We start from the raw sequence: 21,428 nt of genomic DNA, 5'->3' as shown, positions 1-21,428 counted from the left end.
TAACAGTTCATATTACATTTTGACCTGACATTATAGCACTACCACTGAAGAGAGAAAGCAGACAAACTTAAATGCTAACACCAAAACTTAAAGAAAATAGTTCTACATAGTATCACTTGTGACAACACAGAAGGGTAAGATAGTAAATAATGAGAAGCAGCAGGAAGAAATACATTATACAAAGCAACAGTGTGTTTCACACAATGGCAATTAATACACATAGACAATTAGAAGCTGGGTAAGATGGTTAATTCTGAGTGCACTGATTAAAACAAAGCTACCTATCCTGAAGTGACTGGGTAAACCAATTTCTTCACAGAGCTTCTCTAAAGTGAATACTTGTCAAACCAAACCATTCTGCACTTTTAATATCCAGCCCTCCGTGAAACATCTGCAAATTTAAAGCAATAGTAGGCCAATGTAACACCACACAGCTCCACAGAAAAGGCAAAAGGGCAGCCAAGACTGCATGAGAGAACTCAGCGTTCTCCCACAGCCACACCTACGCCCAAAAAACTACAGTCAAATGGCGCCTGGGCCAGCAGGAGTCAAGAAGGGTTTGGATGAAGGAGGATGATCAATGAGGACCCGCAGCTTAACCCATTTGTCAGCAAGGGCACCTGCTGAGTTGTGACTGAGAGGAATCCCCCGAGCTGGCCAGGCGAGCGCTGCCAGAGCACTCAGCCAGAAGGGCAGAGCAGCTGATAACCTTCACTCTGCCCGGAGAGGATGACAGGAGACATGACATTCTGCTGAGGGGCTGACAGAACTGCTGGGATGACAAAACTAACTTCAGTTAGCTAGGCTTTTGTCCCAAAGACAAATTTGCCAGTCCCTACTCCTTTACTGTTACTTTTTGCTTAAATTCAGTGCATTTCATAAGGTGGTTTAGAACACAAGTATAAACCATTTGTATTGTACAGCATGACAGCCATCCTTATCATTGCTAAAACTTCCTTTTCCCTCATTTTTAAATGGACATCAAAAGATGTATAAAGCATCTTTTTATTAAGCTGTACGAAGTACATTTTGAAAGTACAATTTGTGGCTAGAAGATTGAAAAATTAAGCTTTCAATTTAGAAGTTACTTATATATAAATTCATACATATCTATAGGTCTGTAAAACGCGCAATATTTTATCACAGCTTTTGATGTTCCATTTAGAATCTTGAATAAAGATCATTGAACCCATCTCCCTGGATGTCCCTATAGATGTTCCTATAAAGAAGGGAAGTAGGAGGGTGGGAAAAAACCCTCTCTACTCAGACTTTTACTTTAATTCAGTGAGGTGTTTTTTTCATATTAAAAACCCGACAAACAAACCACAAAAAACCCCAAACAAAACTAAATCTAAAAAAACCCCAAAATAAACCCACCAAAAAGCCCCCAACTCCCAAAATATTTTTTTGGGAAACATTCAGAGCACTTTAAATACATAATTTTTCAACTGATTTTGAGGTAACCTGCACTGCTTTCCACCTCCTTTCAGTGACTAAGAAAGCCCCAAAAGATAATTTCCAGTAAAATTATTTGTTAAAAAAAGAAACCAAAAAACCAAACCAAACCAAACAAAAAAACCCAACCAACCAACCAACCAAACCCACCTCTTCAACATGTTTTGGGTTTGATTACTGATTGAAGAAATAAGTATTCTCCAAGGTACATCTGCAAGGATTTTGAGCAAAGTATTTGAAACTTTAGCAAAAACCTTCTACTTATGCGTCGTTTTCAGAAACTTCTATTTCTGTGTATCATCACATTGAGTTTCCAGCTGAATTCCAACACTTTGAGACTTCACTTATAAAAAATTATATCTGATTAGCTAATCAGTTAGGACAGAAGTTGTCACGGTAAACATTCTAAGAAAATTGTCTGAGTATGGTGAACACAATGGAAACTGTTTGTTTCTGTACAGCCCTGACATGAGAACTTCATGCAGTAATTGTTCAGACACATCTCAGTTTGTGTTCTAAGGCAAGCGAGACATGTTTAGAACAGTATTTTTTTAAAGATCAGACATGCAAACCTCAGATATTGTTGCTCTGATTAATTATATTACTCTGATCTCATGCCTACATGCAGAAATGTGCAATGTTAAGGTACACACTGACCTTGCAACTTCCTTGGAATGTGGTGGTAGCAACAGACACTCCATCTAAAATTGAGCAACAGCTATCTCACGTGCCCTTCTCGGATTTCTCAGAGTTTAACGTTTATATACAATTTATATACAAATGCAGATATAAATAGTTACATTTATTTCAGTCTTTCTGTGTCACTTAACTGAATAAAAAGTCAGTGCTTGTATTACCAAGACCAGCTAGACTGCGTCTGCCAAAGGCCCATCTAGTCCTGTGCCCTGTCTTTAATGACTGTCAAAACTGAATACCTGGGGATACCTAACCAACAGAATAAAAATATGAGAAAATACATAATGATAGCTCCATAAAATACAACAGAGCTTCCAACTGTCTGAAGCTTGGCGACTTCCAAAGTCAGAGGTGGTCATTTTTTTTAATTTAAAAGCCTTTGATTACTTTTCAATTAAAAAAGTCCTGTGATTTATATTTAAAATCCATCTATAGTTCAAATATTCACAACAATCATGTGTCAAGGATTTCTGAAACTTATTATATATTTTTATTTCTCCTCAGCTTTCTGCCTGCTATTTTGATGCCCTCCTCATTCCAAAAGTAAGTTCTGTGTGGTATTTTGAGAGACCTCTACTGTATTTCTCCTTAATTATTAATTTTCTCTTTTCAAAAGTCCTACCTCATTTACTTGTTCTTCATAAGGAAATAGCTCTGTGTATTTGATCTACCTTGTTGCTGTGCTCTGGATTATTTTTTCTCCTGTACTGTTTTCTGGAAGGTAGCAGATCAGTCCGGCACAGAGTATTCAGGATTTGGACATACAATAGATTTACAAGAGTGGCATATGATTGTCACTGCTTTTTCCCTGCATGTCTTTTTTACTGATGCTTAATGGTAGATTCAGTCTGCTGTTCAATGCTAATTTTGTGAGACCACATCTTATTCATGAGTGGCTACACTCACATTCAGACATTATTATTTTATATGTGAATTCAGTACTGGTATTTCTTCATAACTTCACAGTTATCTATACTGAATTTCAGATGCTATTTTACTGAGAGAACCCTGTAAGGATCTTCTGAAATCCTTCATAGTTGATCCTTGTCTCAATTTTCTCGAATAATTTGGTACCAGGCCATCCCACTATTCACTGCCTTTTCAAATCTCTTATGAGTATGTACATTTGTCAGAATAGATCCAGCACTAATAGCCGATATTTATTTATTTACTGTGAAATTCTCCTAAGCACTACCTCTCTCTGTGAACTGACCTACAGTAACCTCAATGGCTACAACTACATCAGTGATCTATTAATCATACTCCTAATCCAAGCACTTGGTAAAAAAACGCTGAACTTCTGAAAGAGGAGCCAGGGAAAATCTAAGAGAAAGGAAATGTGTGTCATATGCTGCTGTGGCCATAGGATACAGGTTGACTTGGGAGAATGTGGTTTTGTGCTACAGGAAATATTTATCTCTGAAAATTTTAATTAAACAGGTTACCTTAATATGTCTGATCATCTGTATTCATTGAGTGTGGAAACTTGCAGAACACGCAGAATATGAGCATATGTTACTTTCTGTTTTCTTTAGTGCAAAAAAAAAAATACTTATAGTTGTCTAGAATTTATCTTCAGTGTTGTTTAGACTATAAAACATTTGAAATATTAATTTAAAATGTTTAAAACACGAAATATACTTTAGTAAGTAAACATGCAACATGTCAGTAAGAAATAAGTGAGGAAAAGGAGACTAGGAAGCAATACCACAGAGTTTGTTTCAGACCAGCTGAGCTGTTTTACTCAACTGTATGTTGAAACACCTAAAAGAATATAGTATGTTACTCTGCTGATAGGCTCACATGGTTCAACAAAACCATGCCAGGACATTCCTTACTAAATTAGTGACTAATCAGAGGCTGGGCTGGGAAGCACACCCTCACATGTTACAACCACCCAGATGTCTGCAGCATTAAAAAAAACAACAGAAAAAAACCTCCAACTAAAACTATATGTTCTTGTGTACCCTATAAATTATTTCCATCATGTGTTTTGTAATCTAATGCTTGCATTTAGCAAACGAGATGCAATTAAAGGTCAAAACCTGACTACTACAGAAAGTACCCAACTACTCTACTTCTGATCTTTCTCTTGACTATCCCATTCTAAATATTCTAAGCAAGGATGTCCCGTTCCCTCTATATCAATAACTAGTATATATTTCTAAATACCTTGTTTCATTAATCACAAATGTTTCTTGCTTTTTCTATCAAGTTCTCAAATTAATCAAAATTGCTTGCTTCTTTTTCTTTCTTCTTATCTTCAGATTTCCATTATCCTTTAAAAATTGCTTAGAATTTGAAAACTTGACAGAAGTTAACTCAATAGGCTGTTGGGAGACCAGCACTTTTCTTTTGTGGTTTGTCCGGAACATACCCTACTCTTCTAAAAAAAAATAGCAAAAGCAGCATTTCTGCCTACAGGAAACAGTTAATATTGGCCAATATTAAGAGGATAAAAGCTATTTGTATTTGCAGGAGAAAAACATCTTTTTCACATCCTCAGCATAAGCCATTCCATTAGCTTTTCACGCAGGATTTAGTGATAATATAAAAATACAGAATATGGTTAAGCTTGCTACCCATTTTTATGGAGTTTTTAATCAACCATTATTAGACTTATATTTAAGAAAAGCCATTCCAAAATGAATTAGTCCAATTTTCTTTTTAATCCTAAAAGGAGTCTCTCTATTTAAGGTAACACTGGGAGCTCTCTGAATGTTATAGTTTATAAATACCCTTTAAGATGACAAGTCAAATGACTTCAGGATTGCAAGTTATCTCTCACAGTTGTTCAACTGTTAAAATGGAAAGTGGTAAGAATAGAATAAAAACACTGATGGCAAGAATATTACATGTGCACTGGAACAAACACAGCACACAGGACATGACCATTTTAACATTACTCTTTTCACTTAAATTTACTCTCTATCCTTTGAAAAGGTCAGCTTTGTGAGCTTCTCTCCTGATGAGCAATTTGAGGTCTGTTGTTCCATTCACACTCTTACGCTCATCAAAAATGCAGTCATCCTTTCTTTGTGATCTGTCTGGTACTTGTTGCAACAATATTCTGCTAGTTTAGGCACTAATTTGATGCAATTTGATGGATATAATAATGTACATTTTAAAATACAGAAAAAATGTGAAAAAATAGCAACATCACATTTGCAAGCAAAACAAATCTCCGAGGTGGGCAAACATATCCAGCAGCTCTGTAGCAATCAGACTGCTTCTGGACTAGGCAGTAGTTACATTTATTTTATGGTGTAAGCCTAAAAAGTTAGAAAAAGGATGTCTCAACTGTATGTCAGGTTTCTGTTCTGTTTAGCAAGGCTTTGCGCCTTGGTACTCTAAAAAAGTACTATTGACTGTTAACAAATTCAAACTTACAACAACGTGCAGCTAAGGTCCGACTGTCTAGACATCTTACTAAGTCTACCTAAGCTCTTTGAAGTCTTTGAACTAGAAGAGATAGCCTTGCTAACTCAGTGGATTGCCCTAGAAAACAGATGTCCTTTACAAGGAATTGACTTATTCCAGTTCGTGCTGTCTGCAAAGCCTTGGCATACAGTAACTCCACTTGCAAATAAGGAATTAAAGATTGCGCTCCAGTCAATAACAGTGTCAGTTCTATTGTATTGATATGAAGCTCCTTCTGCACAGTCACAACCACAAATTTCAAGACATATGGAGTTCAACCAAAAATTAGAAAATCCCAGAATATGGAATCTTTCTTCATAAATCTTTATGGATTAGGATAAATATTCAGGGTGAGATCTGACAGAGGCAGTGACCAGTTGTTCTGTTAAAAATTATGTGACTGAATCCAATCCATCTCCTTTCCCTGTCTGAGCCAGTTGGGAAGGCTGTTGCCACCCTTCAAGAGGCAGTTCTTGTAACTTAAACCTAGTAAGTTCAACACGTGAGTTGAAGTACATGACATTACTTTTTGGCTGACATTTTGTAAGACTATGTCCAAGCCTCTTGGATCCTTCAAATGGAAAAATTTTTATTTAAGATAAGAAGGGTCTTTGTCACTTTCTACCACATACACTCGATTCCAAGTTTCACTTTCTTATTGACAGGATGTCCATCAATCACATCCCTGGACAGGTTTTCCTGTAATGCCATTTAGGCTGGCAGCCAAATTAAGAGTGTATCCTTCAACACCTTGCTGCTGAAACATTCTATTTATAATAACAATTTGTAAATAGAAACAAGTTTTAAAAACCCAAACCAAATGAAAACAAAACCAAAGCAAAGTATTTATACTGAAAGTGCAGCAATATTCAGAATTGACCACAATACGTAAGTGTGCCTGCCAGTACTGACAATTTCCAAGCAGCTTTGGAAAAAAAAAATAGGGAAAGAATAATAGATGCTATGGTTAGCATGAAAAAGCTGACCTGCTCAAGAATAGCCAGAAAACATAATTTCATTTGATTCAGGAGGTAACCAGATATAGCCCCTTTTAATTCATTTGATACTCTCTGTGGGAGTGTTCCACCCCACAACAAGATTAATTGCTTGCTTCACAATGGGTCCCTGAAAACAGAAAAAGTAATCTGAGATGGATGGTAACAGTACAATTCCTCTGCAGTTTTTCAGCTAGATTTTCTCTTCAGAGGTGTTCACAACATAAGTCAACCCATGAAGATGGGATTAGGCAAGTATTTTAAGAGAAGCTTGTAGCTTTCATTGTATAACCAAAGTGTGGCCCGCATCTCAAAACGGAAGATAGTATGATTTGTTTTCCTGTAATTAAGATTTTTAAAGATTTAGCTCAGTTGGTTAAAAATACTGGTGTCAATATTGCTGTATAAGTAAGAAATATGAAAGTATTAAAAAGTGAAGGACACTTCCAAACTCCCTTGCTGAAAGCTGGGAAAACTTGCCAAACAGCAGGCAACCACACCGTATAAGTCTATAAATTCAAATGCAGCAGCTGCCATACTTGCTCTTGTCTAAGATGGAAGAGTAGATCTAAGCACTGCTTACTGAGAAAGCACAAAGCTGAGAAAGGGATGAGTGGCACAGGAGAGCTTCAGAGTAACACTGTTTTAGCAATTTTCTCCTTGTGAATCTCTGGTTCATTTGTCCCCTCACCACCCTCTGTGCAATTTTCTGTATTTGCTTTATAACTTTCCCTTCAACTTCATCAGCTTTACGAAGTCCTTTTAATTTGAAACTGCTAGAAAAAAAGCTGAAATTAAAAAAAAAAAAACCAAATACCTTAAATTCTGCGTATCTTCTACCTAGTGTTTGGTTAGTGCTGTGATCAAAATAAACATTCTACCACTACAACAAACACAGTGAAAAAAAAAAAAAAAAAAAAAAAAAAAAAAAAAAAAAAAAGATGTGAGAAAGCTGAGACGATGGCAGGCAGCAGTGAGGAGGTTGCAGTTTTTCCTCAGTGATGACAATACGGGTGGCACATGACATGCCAGTGAACATGTCAGAACTGGGTCATCTCAGAATTAGCAGCTCTTAGGCTGTGCACAAGGGGCAAATCCACCTGCCTGTGCTCACAGACAGCTTTAACAGAACTGCATTTTAGACAGAGTGGATCCAGAAGCAAAACTCTCACAAATAACTGAACAGTGACTGCAGCTCCATACTTCAGAATGTCAAACATGGACTAGAGCTGGCTTTACTATGTGTTGAAAACTGCTGAAGAAAAAATGCCCTATGTTTAAACAAAAAATGACAAACAAAGGCTGTATATCTATCCTCCCATCACCACAGACTATGACCACATTTTCCAACTCAGTGTAGCACCTAATTTTTACTGATGTGTAACAAAGGAAACTAATCATTGAGCCACTTTTGCACAGGATGCAGTACACTCTGCAGTTTGCACAGATTGTGCTTATATCAGGTATTTATTTCACATATTTAATCATGGATTAAATGACTTCATTTGAACAAAATATTAAAACATTTTAAAAAGAAGTATTTCAAACTTAGTTTATTTAAATATACTAAGAATACACATTTCACAGTACCCAGATGAACTTTTTTTTCCACCATGGAGGCAAACTGTTAAAATCACAGAATCATTTAGGTTGGAAAAGGCTTTCAAGATCATCCAGTCCAACCACAGTGCTAGGCATAAGGATCTTTTTTGAAGCTTCCACTTGAATTTGCCTTGAGTTCTTTAATGAAATTAATACTTCTGGTTTAATAAAGGAATAGTACTTCTTTTTCCCTGAGAAGATACAAACAGAACTCACCCACCCCCTAAAAAGCTTTCAAACAATATGCTTAGAAATTATAACTGAAATCACCTGTTTGTGAGATTAGCAAGACCAAAAAACAACTGTCAAATCAGACGATGTGAGGTGTTCTTTTCAATCTTAAAATTTTGATTAAATATTTGTGTAAGAACACTTTTGTTACTGGAACAGAAGAAAAACATTTCCCAGAGGTACACAACAGTAGTCTTCCAGTTGATTCCTCAGTATGTCAGTACTGCAACTCCAAAATAAAAAATACAGGATACTTTCAGAGCTCTCTAAATAGAACTAAAAATTTAAAATAATTCTGGATAATTTTGATTACAACTAGCCTGTGGGGTAGAGGAAAGGACAGGACTGCGGGACAAATAAGTAGAGGTAAAATACCTTTCTGTAGGAATTACAGTTTATGAAATAGAACTAGGGAACAAAAAGGGCTATCCAAGCAATTTTAGATCAACTGCTCTCACTTGGATTTTAGAAAGATACTGAGCAAGTTAGTAACAAAGCTAAGAAGCTGTTAAAGGAATCAAGAAGGATTATTCAGTATAAATGTAAAATGAATACACTTTTCTTTTTAAAAAGTACACAGCCTGTCCTGTGTAAGAAGAAAAAATGGAAGCATATATCTCAACCGATACAATGCTTTTGAAATTCTGCTGTATGACACTTAAAAGCAAACTGCAAAAATACAGCATATATGCAATCCCCATAACTTCACACTTAATTGAAAAGCTATACCAAAGGGTAAGGGGAGGGTATTAGATGTGCCTGGTTATATGGGACTGGTATGTCCTTAACATTTTTGTTCAGTATTTGCCTTTATCCTTCAGATGAGTGAGTTGCAATATCCCAGGAGGAGTGGCAGACACTGCAAAGGACAGAATTAGGACTCAAAATCTGTAGGAGCTCAGACTGGGAAATGGCACAAAATCAACTACAGAACTCATCAGGAACATGCTATATTTGAGAAGCCAGGTGCATAAATACAAAATAGGAACAACTTGTTAAACAAGAAGTGTAGTGGAAAAGGAAAATGTTTCTACTTGAGTTGTTTACAAGTCTTAAAAAAAATCTATGCCTGAAATGCATTTACAAGACATTTACCATACACAGCACAAGTCATGTCTTTTACATGATACTGGTAAGTGTTTACTGATATTGCTCAGTTGGAGCATCATGCTCAGAGCAATACAGATACTCACACACAAATAATGACAGTTTCTGAACACATAACTGGGTTAGAATATATCCTTGTATAAAACAGCTAAAGCTGCCCCAGTACAATTCTTCTGGTCTTCTGTTCCTGCCCTTACTTCTTCAGAAGTTGCTTTTCTTGCAGCCAAGATAATGTTCGGCCTTTATGCTTAGCTAATAGCTAATAGCTTAAGGTAAGTAAGGCTTACAGAAAGAGGAATGCAGTATTTGTTTGCTAATTGTAAAGGAATGGGACAATTCCAACATTTTCCCCTCATCTCTTCTGTGCACCCTCTACAATAAAACGTGAGTTGAGTTTCTGGTGACAAGGAAGAGAGGAAAATGCCTTGTGATGGCTGAATCAGAACTGAGCTAGTTATAACCAAATTACTAGAGAACCACAGAAAGTAGGCCTGACTTCAAAAGTCTGCAAGCCCCTCAATGGGAGAAGAAATTGGTTATATGCACTACATATTATTTCTGGAAAATATAAGAAAAGTAACAAGCCAACTATTTCTACCAGTGAGATACATGATACCTACAAATGCTGTGCAACATCCCTCATTTCCCCTCCCCTTAAACAAACAAACATAAAAGAACCAACCAACCACCAACCTTTTCCTGTAACTATATAGAAAAAGGTATTAAACAGTTTTTATTTATTTTTTTATTAAAAAAATATTAAATTTTATTAAAATTATTTTATTTTTCGTTTTTTATTAAACAGACTGTGTGACACTTTTGCCAAAGTTACAGCATATCCACTGGAGTATTAGTTTTTGCTCCTGTATGAAGAAACTTTACCAGTATGTTGATTTATCATGTATCATTATAAAACAAACAAACCCAGCAGAATACATTACTTCGAAAGTTAGCGAACTATTTGGAAATAACTAGCCAGAAAGCAGGAATAAGGTCCCACAATATTTAAAAAAAAAAAAAAAAAAAAAAAAAAAAAAAAAAAAAAAAAAAAAAGAAGAAGCACTGAGAGATTTTTGCAGTGTAGATAATTCTTTCTGCAATCTGCAGAAGATTTGACAATTCATGTGTAAAGTGCCTTTAGAAAGCCCCACACACATACTGCTGCCTATCTGAGTTGTGGCAACACATTACATAAAACAAAGGACAATTACAATCTGGTATTTGAACAGTACAGTGGCTACTGAAAAAGTACAGGTTTAAGCTGCAAATAAAATTCAATTTCCATTTGCTTTTCACAATTTGCATCCAATTCCTGAAGGACTGAAACAGCTCTTATATATTAAGAACATTTGAGGGAACCATATTTGAAGCAGAATTGTTTGAGGTATGTAATCCAGCCATATATATCTTCCAACACAAACTCATATGAATGTATGAGCCGAAATGAACAGAACAACAACCACTACGAAATACCAAGGCTGGAAGTCTGAGTACTGAAGATCCCTTTGGATTACATAGAAATCACTGAAGAAGTAATTATTTGCTCTCTGGAGCCTATCTGTATCTATTTATCTGTTATACTATATTCTGCCCTCTGCCTTGCTGTAGGTCCACAAGGAAGCATTTTGTTCAGTCTGTTACCAGATTTCATGCAGTTGTGTAGGGCTATGTGAGGAATGGATCCAGTCTGGATGACCAAAGCAAGACAAAGAGACTGCGCAACAAACTGGAACTGATGGTGCCGTGTTTTGGTACTGACTGGCCCACATGACTGCCCTTGGCTTACATTTGTTCCTATCTATAACATCAAGGAAATGGATTAACAAGGGTAGAACAGAAACACTTCTGCTACAGCCTTGATCTTGTTGGAGTTCCTAATGGAAGAAGACCTCTTATTACTCCTAATCCACTCATCTGCAAAGAAATCTCTTTGCAACACCCTGAAGGACAGGACTTTTATTTTGAGATACAGTACAGCAACATAATCCTTGGTGTCTCAAGAGTGATCTGAATAAACAATCATAAGGTGCCTGAGACTCATTTCAGAGAAATTTATGGACACTAAGAGGTAAATAAATCAAGTCTCAGTGCCCTGCAGTTGTTACTGCTGTAGATTGGTATTCCCATGTGTTGTGGCAAGAATCAGCTTCTTTTTGTAGCCAGAAGCAGCAGTGAGTGGCATCTCCAAAACAGACAGGCCTTCAAATCAACAGGGAGCAATGACACAAGGGTTGTAAATGCCCTCACTTGTCTCACCACCGTAGGCTTCATGTATATATACAAGGGAAACAAACAGTCACCATTAAGATGCAATATACCTGACCAGCCTACAGACATTTGTTTGGGAAGAGATAGATCAGGATATATATCTCATGAAGTATTTAAAATCTTTCTCCATTGACCATGAAATTAGATTAAGCAGACTACGTCAGAAATATTTAGGCACATGACTTGCAGATTGTCTTAAGCAAACCCAGAAGGTATAACATATGCAAATCAGAGGCATGTAAAGTCTCTGACATAATAAACAAAGCATGGTAATTAGATGAAAGGAGCAACTCTCTCATATATATGAAGACTTTTTTCATTGCTCTCAGTGACATATTAGGAATAATTTTGCACAAGTGCATTATGGAGTTATGATTAGGTTAAAAAGACTTTTGCTGCTTCTTCTTGGAAAGAAGCCAAATAGCCATGCATTACGTGAAGTCTGTCAAGCTCTGAATGGTGCTAGCACAGAATATTGTTCTTCAGAACACACTGACTATTGTAATGCATGCAAATGTCTATGAGCTGGGCTGATGCAAGTGTGAAATCAGTGTAGCTCAAAAGATGAATTCAAGTCTGGAAAAGCTAAGACCTGAATTTGAAGCTGTTCTGTCACATCAGCTGACCCAGTAATGGATGTTGTTACCTACCAAACAGTAACACTCGCCTGAAGTGGGCAGCAACTTTAATGGCTCTGGGAGTCCACAAGTATCACCACTACTAACTCTCATAAAAGGAATTCACAAAGAAGGGACTGAAGGAGGGAGGTGGTGAGGAACAGGAATGTCCTGGGCTTAGAAAATAACCTCTGTGTGTCTGTTTGTAACCTCCTATCAGTGCAGGCTATTATTTCAGAAATATCTCTGTTAGCTAACTACAGAGCTTCAAGAGCGCTTCAATATTAACCCCTGGTTTTCAACACCAAGTCCTAAAGTGCTTCAATAAAGACAGCTGCCAGTTAAAAGCTTCAACCAAGAAGTGTCCTTTTTCTCTTGTAAATGTTACTGTTTTCTCTTACGGAATTCCAAATCATCACTGACCTGATTATATGAGCAGCAGTGGATGTGACATGCTGCTCATGGTGCTGCACTTGCTTACTTTTCCCTCCTCTTGCAAGCAGAGGAGACCATGTGCTTTGAGAATAAAAAAAACTTTCTTTTAACCTCCAAGGCCAGGAGAACCCTTTCAGGATTTATTTTTGTAGCACAAAGAATTGTATGCAAAACATTCAATGTATAATAATACAATAAGTACTGCACACCTACTGCAGTCTGGGTGGCTGAAGCGGCTATTAGTGCAGTAGGCAGCCACGACTGGTCAGACAAGGCTCTTCTCAGAAGTCAGTAGCTTTGATTTGAGAAAATGATAAAACATAACAGGGGACTGACAACAAGCTATGCAGAGCTGCTGGTCTTCAGAGCATTAATACCTTTCCTTCTGGCTTATTCTGTTCAGTCACTCTCTGATGGCCACTTAAAAGGACTGCTGCTTAGCCCCTTCTCAGGCTGCAACTAAGGGTTTTTAGGCTTGCTATAAAAGAATAATTTTGCTTTAGTATTAATTTGACCTTCTTAAGTTTGACCATTCAAGAAGTGAAGGTGTGCTGCAATTCCTATGGATATTCTAATACATCTACTGACTAGAGAAGCACCAGATTTCAAAGAAATCTCACTAGGATAGAAAAAAAATACAGCTTTATAATAAGGAAGAATAATTTAACAAGTGACCTTTTGCACAGTACACCTTTAACAGCTGTTCATTTTTAAAAAAAGACAAGATACTGGGACAATAGTTCCTTAGAAAGAGAACCAGATTAAAAAAAAAAAAAAAAAAAAAAAGTGCTACTTCCATAAGGAAGTTTCAATTTATATTCAGTTTGAAATTTTAAACTTAAAATAGTCCTAAATGATTCCATTAGAAATACAATCACAGGTCTTCTTACATAGACATATTTTACATGTGAGACAGCAAGCATTTTGCATTTAATTTATGGCAATTAAAAAGTGAGGCTATGCTTGCTTTGACTAGTCAGCAGTGCTCAACAAAGATGAAGGAGGACCAAAAACAAGTGACATGAATTAACAGCATTTTCATTGAAGTACTTCAATCTCTAATACTTTGAATATACATGCATCAAACAAAATACACAATGCACATGAATGTTGAAAAAATGCAAGTTTCAAAACAGCCACAAGCAGTAATTCACCCTCCAGCTACCAAGAGTTTACCATTTCACTATAGAACTCACCAGAAATCGGTGCCACCATTCATGAAACATCCTACTGTGATAGTGACTGACTGATACTAATTTTCAAAACCAGAATCATATAACAAAAAGGTAGGGCAGGAAATGAGTCTATTCAGATAATTTTTTGTACTTTCTATTTACATCTGTTTTGACAAACCAAACTATGTGTGGCAATTCTGTCACGCATTACAATTGGTCAGTTCTGCAGTTAAACCACTAAAATAGCTCTTAGCACATTTCTGGCAGATGCCAACTAGCACTTGCCAAAACAATCCAAAGGAGTCTCAAAGTTGGCACAGACCATAAATCCTTTCCTGCCTGCACACAGCCATTCTGCATGGACTTTAAGGCAGTTACAAACTATGGATCTGGGGCTGTAGGGCCATGATGTCAAAGAAAAATCATAAAAATACTTAATTTATTAGAATGGGCATTTACTAGAATAGGCATTGTCTCTCCCTAAAAGTATCACAGGTTTGCCACATTTTTTCTCTATAAGTTACTTTAGAGCAGGTGATTCTCTGCTGGATACACTTGGCATGTCTTGGTCATATATGATAACATGAAAATAGTTTTTCATATTTAATTTTGAGTAAAATGAAAAAGAACCATGCATGCAGCCTCAACATCTTACAGCAGTTCTTTCAGTTTCAAAACAATCAACAGGCAGATTTATATTAGCATTCAGAAAAAGAAAAACCCACCCACGCTGCAAACAAATGCAAAGTCTTTATGTGAATGTATAAAAGCTATAAATGAAAGGTTGAGTGCAACAGCTGAAATTTCATTTATGTTAAACAGCATCTCTTAAAGCTGCCTTAAGGCAGAGGACTGTGAAGTGTCTAAAGCAATATCTATTTTTAGGGAAGGTACACAAGAGCCAGAGAAATGCAAACCACTAAACACTCATCTCTGCTCTGTGCAAACTGTCATGAAAACTAACAAAGGACATGCATGCCTATCCTAAAGTAAGCTGTAAAGGACATCATATCACAAACCTTCTGTCCTTTCAAAAAGTGAACCTGCTTTCAGATGAACACTGATGTCCACAAAAAATCACCTGGATTTCTTGAGAAGGCTTTCAACAAAGTCTCTCATCAAGTGCTTTTATGGAGCCTGAGAAGCCATGAGAAATGAGAGGAATTATTCTGGTAAAGGCAGTGATCGGTTGCAAGAAACAGCAGAATTCCATCAAGTATCACATGATTTCTTGCAAAAAGGCAGATGAAATGTGAATGAAATTCAAAGAGAAAAAAACTACAAAAGCTCTTAAAGTCACATGGGCTATAAACTGATCTTTACTACTCAGGACATTACTTTGAAATGATTATATATCCATGAAAACATCATCTCAGGGCTCAGTAGAGGTTAAAAAAAAAACCCCTATGACATTTTGGGATTTATTATGAAGAAAGGGACAATATATAGTCCAAAGATCTCTCTGAATGCTATTTGTAATTCTGTCCCCCCAGTATAAAGGAGGACAGAAATGGAAGAAAAATGGAGAAAAGCACAATGAAGACATCAAAACTCAGATAACCTGTATTTTAGGAACAATTAAGCAGTTGTGAACTGAAGAGAACAGGACAGGACAGAAGTTTATAAAAGTCACAGCTTGCAGGAGAATACTAATAGAGAGTAATTGCTCAGTATTTCTTCCATGAAAAAATGTAGGAAAAGCTTGCAAACTATTATAGAGCGGTAAGCAAACAGAAGACTGCTCACAAAGCATGGGGTTCAGCTGTGGATCTCTGTGCTACAGGATGCTGCCAACAGCAGAAGTTTGTAACAAAAGCAACAAGACAAATTCAGGGAAGGTCCACCTAGAAGAGCTTGGGGTGGGGCTAAAGTTCAACTGGAAGCAGCAGGGAAAGCACACCAGGAGAACCTTGCAAGCTTATCCTGCTTTAATGCAGGACATTACCTAAGGTCATGCTTCTCCTGGCTGGATCCCTTCAGAGAGAAGATGCTGGGCTAGATGGACACATACAATGCTTGTATTATATTACCCAAGGGCATGAGATATGGTGAGCTCATCAAATTCTCTTTTCCATTCTCTGCATTGTCTCCCCACAGAACAGCAAATCAAATCCAGGATTCTGAAAACTGAAAACCTGAATCCAAGAAATTTAAAGTACTATTTATAGTCTTCATTAAAATCAACTGTTCTGGTTTGGGGACCTGACAAACTGGGGAATAAGAGGAAAAAAAAATGTATCAGACTGCAGAATTATTTTTCATGGAAACAAAAGGCAGTCAAAAACCTATGTTTCCTTTCACTTCACAGGAAATTTTACTTTCTTTGCCTTCCTCTCCCAAAGTGTAAACAGACAGGTAAAGTCAGATTCCAAACCTCAAAAGACAGTAAATTTTATGGAAGAAATTAAACATAAATCCCACTAATCTACTGTGCCACAGCAATAGCTTCACAATTAACATTTTTGAAGCACTGCCACTCTACGCAGATACAAGAAGTAGCATCAGCTATGGTAAAAGAAGCATTTTACTTTGCTCAGTTCATGAACTAAGCTGTCATCGTTTCCATATCGCTCCATTTCATGCTTCTAGGAAAGTCTGAAGAGATTTCATACCTGTGGAAGTTTAGAGGTATGAAACGAAACAGGAGCTGCACATCTGAACTGTTTCTGTAACTGCTACGACACTGGTATCTGTCTCTAGAAAGAGAACAAAACCTGACATCTTCCCTTTTTCAACTCTGCGTTACTGTTTCTTCAGTGTCAGGCTATAATGCAATAGTGTAGCAGTGGATATGATTTCAAATTATGTCAGATATATAATAAATCCTGGTGGTCTGTTTAGAAGAATAATGCCTTAAATATGCAACCTTTTCTTCTGAAAATATATGTCTGCAAATCGTTTAGACACTGATTATACTGCTGCTGTGGTTAAGGAATGATGTTCCTCAATTCAGTGTTCCCACTGAAACACTCCAAACCATACACTGCTTGTTCACTCCCTCATTACCCCTTCCCCTGAGGAGGGCTGGACAGGAGAACTGGAGATATAAAAGATAAAGATCACGGATTGAAATAAAAACAGTTTACGGGAAACAGCAACGAGAAAGAACAACAAACAGTAACAGCAACAATATCAGAGTGTGCATGCCAGGTGAATGATTCACATGCCATGCATAGACCTCTGGCCACACCTGACTGTGCTGCCACACTATGTGACCTGGAAGGAACTCCTTCCCCCATCCCTGGAAAATAGAGGATGTGTGGTAGAGAATGACCTCTGGGTCCTGGCCATGCCCCTTCTGGGTACTGCAAAAATTAACCTTGTCCTGCCTGGAACCAGGACAACTGCCAACAAATTAAATAAATTATATACTCTACACTAATACGACATAAACACCTGCCTAAGACAGGTCAAAGGCACATCAACAAGCTTCAAAATTATTAATTTCTATTTGTATGGATATCAACTAATATTTATTGGCAATTATAATGATCAATTACTTGTGTTGATTAGAAGAGAAACCCCAGCAAGCTTACCTACTTCTAGTCAGCAGCACTGGTATAATGAAGTTCCAGAAGCTACCTCTTTTACCAAAGTATTATTCTGCTTTTCAAAGAAAGCATTAATTCCCATAAAACGTGGTAATCATAGTGCAAGAAAAAGCATTTGTAGAAATATTCTGATACATTACTCTATACTTTAACTCAAATCAGAAGAATTTATTAAAAATTATCAACAAGCAGTAGTAAACTCAGAAAATATTTTAAGATCAAAATAATTCAGCAATTTATTAGAGGAAAACAGAATTTTAAAAAAATCCAGGCAAACTATAAAAAGTAACAACTATGCATTAAAAATAAAATACCTACTTGCCAGTGATGGTCCTCCAAAGCTGCGCACCTGCAATTGTAGGAATGTAAGATGAAACACAATGCACTAAATCAGAAAGAATTTTTATTTTTATTCATAGAGCATGTTCAGAATTGGGACAAAATGACCAAGGAATTCTCTGTATCAGTCAAACAGGAAATCTATAGTATCTTACAGTAACCATTTTTTAATTCCTTTCTGTAAACTTAACATACAGTTAAAATCATAAATGGAAAAAGTCCAGATCTTCTATGGCTACATTTCTACACGGAAGGGTGTCATGAAGATGATACTCAACACAACTTTTACATCAACATTCCCTTTACTTCTATACACTGACAACCACTCCACATTCCCCATGAATCTGTAATAGTCTTGCCATCTAGTGGCTGGCTGGAAGTGTGAAGCAGCTACACAGATGTGTTATACTGAGAAGAATTTTTTCTGCTTTTTGGTGTGGCACTTCATTGATTTCTATTAATTACTACTAGACTCCTGCAGTATTACTTAGAGAGCCCGATTTTTCCTGAAATCTGTCTACAATGGCATCAAAGGCGATAGTAAAATAAATTAGTTTACTACAGTAAAAAATTATTCTATAGGCTAGGAAACAGAGGTCTTCCTAGCCTCATCTCTAAAATGAATGGTTAAATAATCACGCGAACATGAGAGTGGTAAATCTTGGATTTGGTCACTACAAAAAATATTAATTACAGGTAGGAGAGAATTTACCTAAATCATTGCCTTCCAGCTAGCAAGGTGTTTGATGTTTGTGGTGATTTATACAGCACAAAGCTTAAAAAAAATCAAATTCTGCTTAGCTTTATAAGTTGGCCTCTGGGCTTAAGCAGGAAACATAATGGTAACCAAGACTCCCAGAAAGGGGAATGACAGTAAATGATACTTCAGAAAAGGTAGCAAATACCTGCTGTAACTTAGCAGGGAACAATGGGCTTTGGCAGTCAGAAATGAGGTGTTAGTACATCACAGAGGAATACCATGCTTCTCTGACACCCATTTCCTGCTTTTGCACTATGTTTAGATGGTTTTTCAAACTTTGCATGAGATTTAACAACAAACAAAAGGCAAAATAAGGATCTTGAAAAAAAAAAACTTCACAGCAATGAAAATTAAAATTTAGGATGAGCATTTTGTCAAAGAATTTTCAACATGGTAATGAAATACAGGACAGGAATTGGGAAAAAAACCCATAAAAACCAAAACACTACATCAGTCAACAAACTCAAAATCCCTTTCAAAATTGGTTGTATTCACATAAGATTTTATACACACTGGAAACTAAATGCTACACAAAGTAAAAAGAACATACTGTGTTAAGATAGGTGATTTCCCTATCTATTTACAAATTTCACTGATTTACATGTGTGGTCCCTGAATTTTCAAATATTACATGATTAATATCAGAAGAAGTATGTTTAGGAAAGAAGAATGTTTAGGAAAAGCTTGTATTTTAGCAAAGAATGCATTTTCAGACCTAGCAGTTAAGAAACAAAAATGACTGTCCACTCATAAGAACTACACTCATCTAAATGCTAAAAGAAATCTCCTTCCTAAAAAAGATAGCAAAACTTCATTGAAAATAGCAAAAGACCATCACAGACCTACTGTCACTCTCTAAAATTAGCTGATGCTTTTACAATAATCATAATATTGGCATGGCCTTAGGAATGAACTACCATGCTCCAAATTGCAGGTGTTTAAGCATGGAACTCTATCAGTACACTTACCCTTTATCTTTGAGAATACCAAATCCTTCATTATCTGAAGAATTAACACCCCAAGTATTATAAGGGAAGTCAGATGATACACTCTCCAAGGGGTCAATGCAACAAACCTAAAATGTCAAGAAGAAATAAAAGTTGAATACTTTAAAATTCATTGGAAGAATGCAAAAATTGACAGCTGCTACTAATACTGAAAATAAATAGGAAGAAATAGATTCAGATTGCAATAATTGATTTCAGATTTTCCCCACATTTTCATGAGAAGAAAATATTGAGAGCTCCAAGCATGGCATTTAAAGATACAAAGAGTAAACACTGAGTTTGTAGTAGATTTTTGTCCATACTTTTATTTAAGCACAGAGGAAAATAAAGAAAAAATATTTTAATTATTGCATAGAAGATACTACTTTTAAATTAACTGTGGCTTCATTAAAATTAATTGTCTTGGCACAATGCACAAAGAAAAGGTTAAAAATTTTATTTTGTTTCCTAGAGCCTATGTTTAAGCAAGACTTTTATACAAATCTTTCTTTCAAACACAAAGGTGAGGTAACATCTGAGCATAACACTAGAACTTGTCTTCATAACAAGCTTTCATGAATTTTGTTTTTAATTACATAATTTTTAGAACATATCTAGTCAAGTCAAACAGACCTCGACTCAGAAAGTATGAATTATAATCTCATGCACTGCTGACTTTGCTATCCAGGTGTGTTTGGAGATTAGCTCTTCTATCTGTTTTACTGGCAAATATCCTAACTCACCAAAAGAGGGTGTGAGGTAAAAAGAATTAAAATTCAACTAACTAAATAAAAATGTTGAAGTATTTTAACAACTGGTTTTGAGCACTTTAAATCAGAGGCCTGAATAGAAATAGTGAACAAGTTAATTTTTCTAAGTAAAAGCAATTGACTTTAAAATTTGAAGTTAGCCAAACCCAGTAAGAAGCCACAGTCCAGAGCAGTGGATCAAATGAGAATACTAACAGAAACAAAATTATATAAAGCTGGGATGTTGTCAAGAAACCTCAATTTGAAAACAGGGCAGCTGGCTATCCTGTTTCTGCTGCAGAGCTTTTCTGCAAGAAAGAGGGGAAAGGGGAGTGAAAATAGTGGCAAACATGGCCAGTGCAGGAAGCCAAGAGACACCCTGTCAGCAGCACACTTGGATTTTTTAGAAAGACAATTGACTTCACAATATTTCTAACAAGCTCAGAACATGCCGCTGTAGTAGCAAACTGCATCAGTAGTATTTAAAAACCTCAAAAAGAAAGACTGCATTAAAGAAAATGTCCTGGCCGCTAATTTTCACATTTAACACTAACTCGTAACACCAATCACCCTGAGCAGACTAGTACAGGAATTCCAATGCAAACACATAAGCTCACTCTAAAGGTTTTATCCAAATATAAAGGGGTTTTATATCTATAGAGAATTTGAATTATAAGACTATTCTATAAAATAAATATATAACATCAGCACCTTTATATACTTCAGCCAGCTCAAGGAAACCAACAGAGAAGTGTAGAGAAAAAATTTTACATGGCAACCTATATCAAAACTGCCCAATCATAGCTCAATAAATCAAAACTCGTAATAATGAATCATGTTGTTCTACTATTTTTCTTGGTAATATTATTCAGCATTAAAAATCTTTGTGTTTTAGTGTTAAGTGTTCTTTCCACTGCAAAGAAGACTTTGTTTAGCCTACTTACTTTATTGATAATGGGCTGGGGGGAGAGATCTGATGCTGTATAAAAAAATCAAATGAATAGTTTTTCATGCAACCTCTAGGAAGCAGAAGTTTGTAAGA

The 21,428-nt window shown here is 36.3% G+C and overlaps 1 protein-coding gene across 1 annotated transcript in view; it reads right to left on the bottom strand.

The window, feature by feature from the left end:
• RETREG1 (reticulophagy regulator 1) overlaps positions 1-21,428 on the bottom strand; it is a 64,879-nt gene that overhangs the window by 30,810 nt on the left and 12,641 nt on the right. The window contains 2 exon segments of the mRNA XM_066326364.1: positions 17,871-17,901; positions 19,620-19,726. Coding sequence (XP_066182461.1) covers positions 17,871-17,901; positions 19,620-19,726 — 138 coding nt within the window.

The sequence above is a fragment of the Sylvia atricapilla genome, chromosome 1, assembly GCF_009819655.1.
Source record: "Sylvia atricapilla isolate bSylAtr1 chromosome 1, bSylAtr1.pri, whole genome shotgun sequence".
NCBI lineage: Eukaryota > Metazoa > Chordata > Aves > Passeriformes > Sylviidae > Sylvia > Sylvia atricapilla.
Note: the sequence above shows the minus strand (reverse complement) of the source record. Positions and strands in the feature narration are given on the sequence as shown.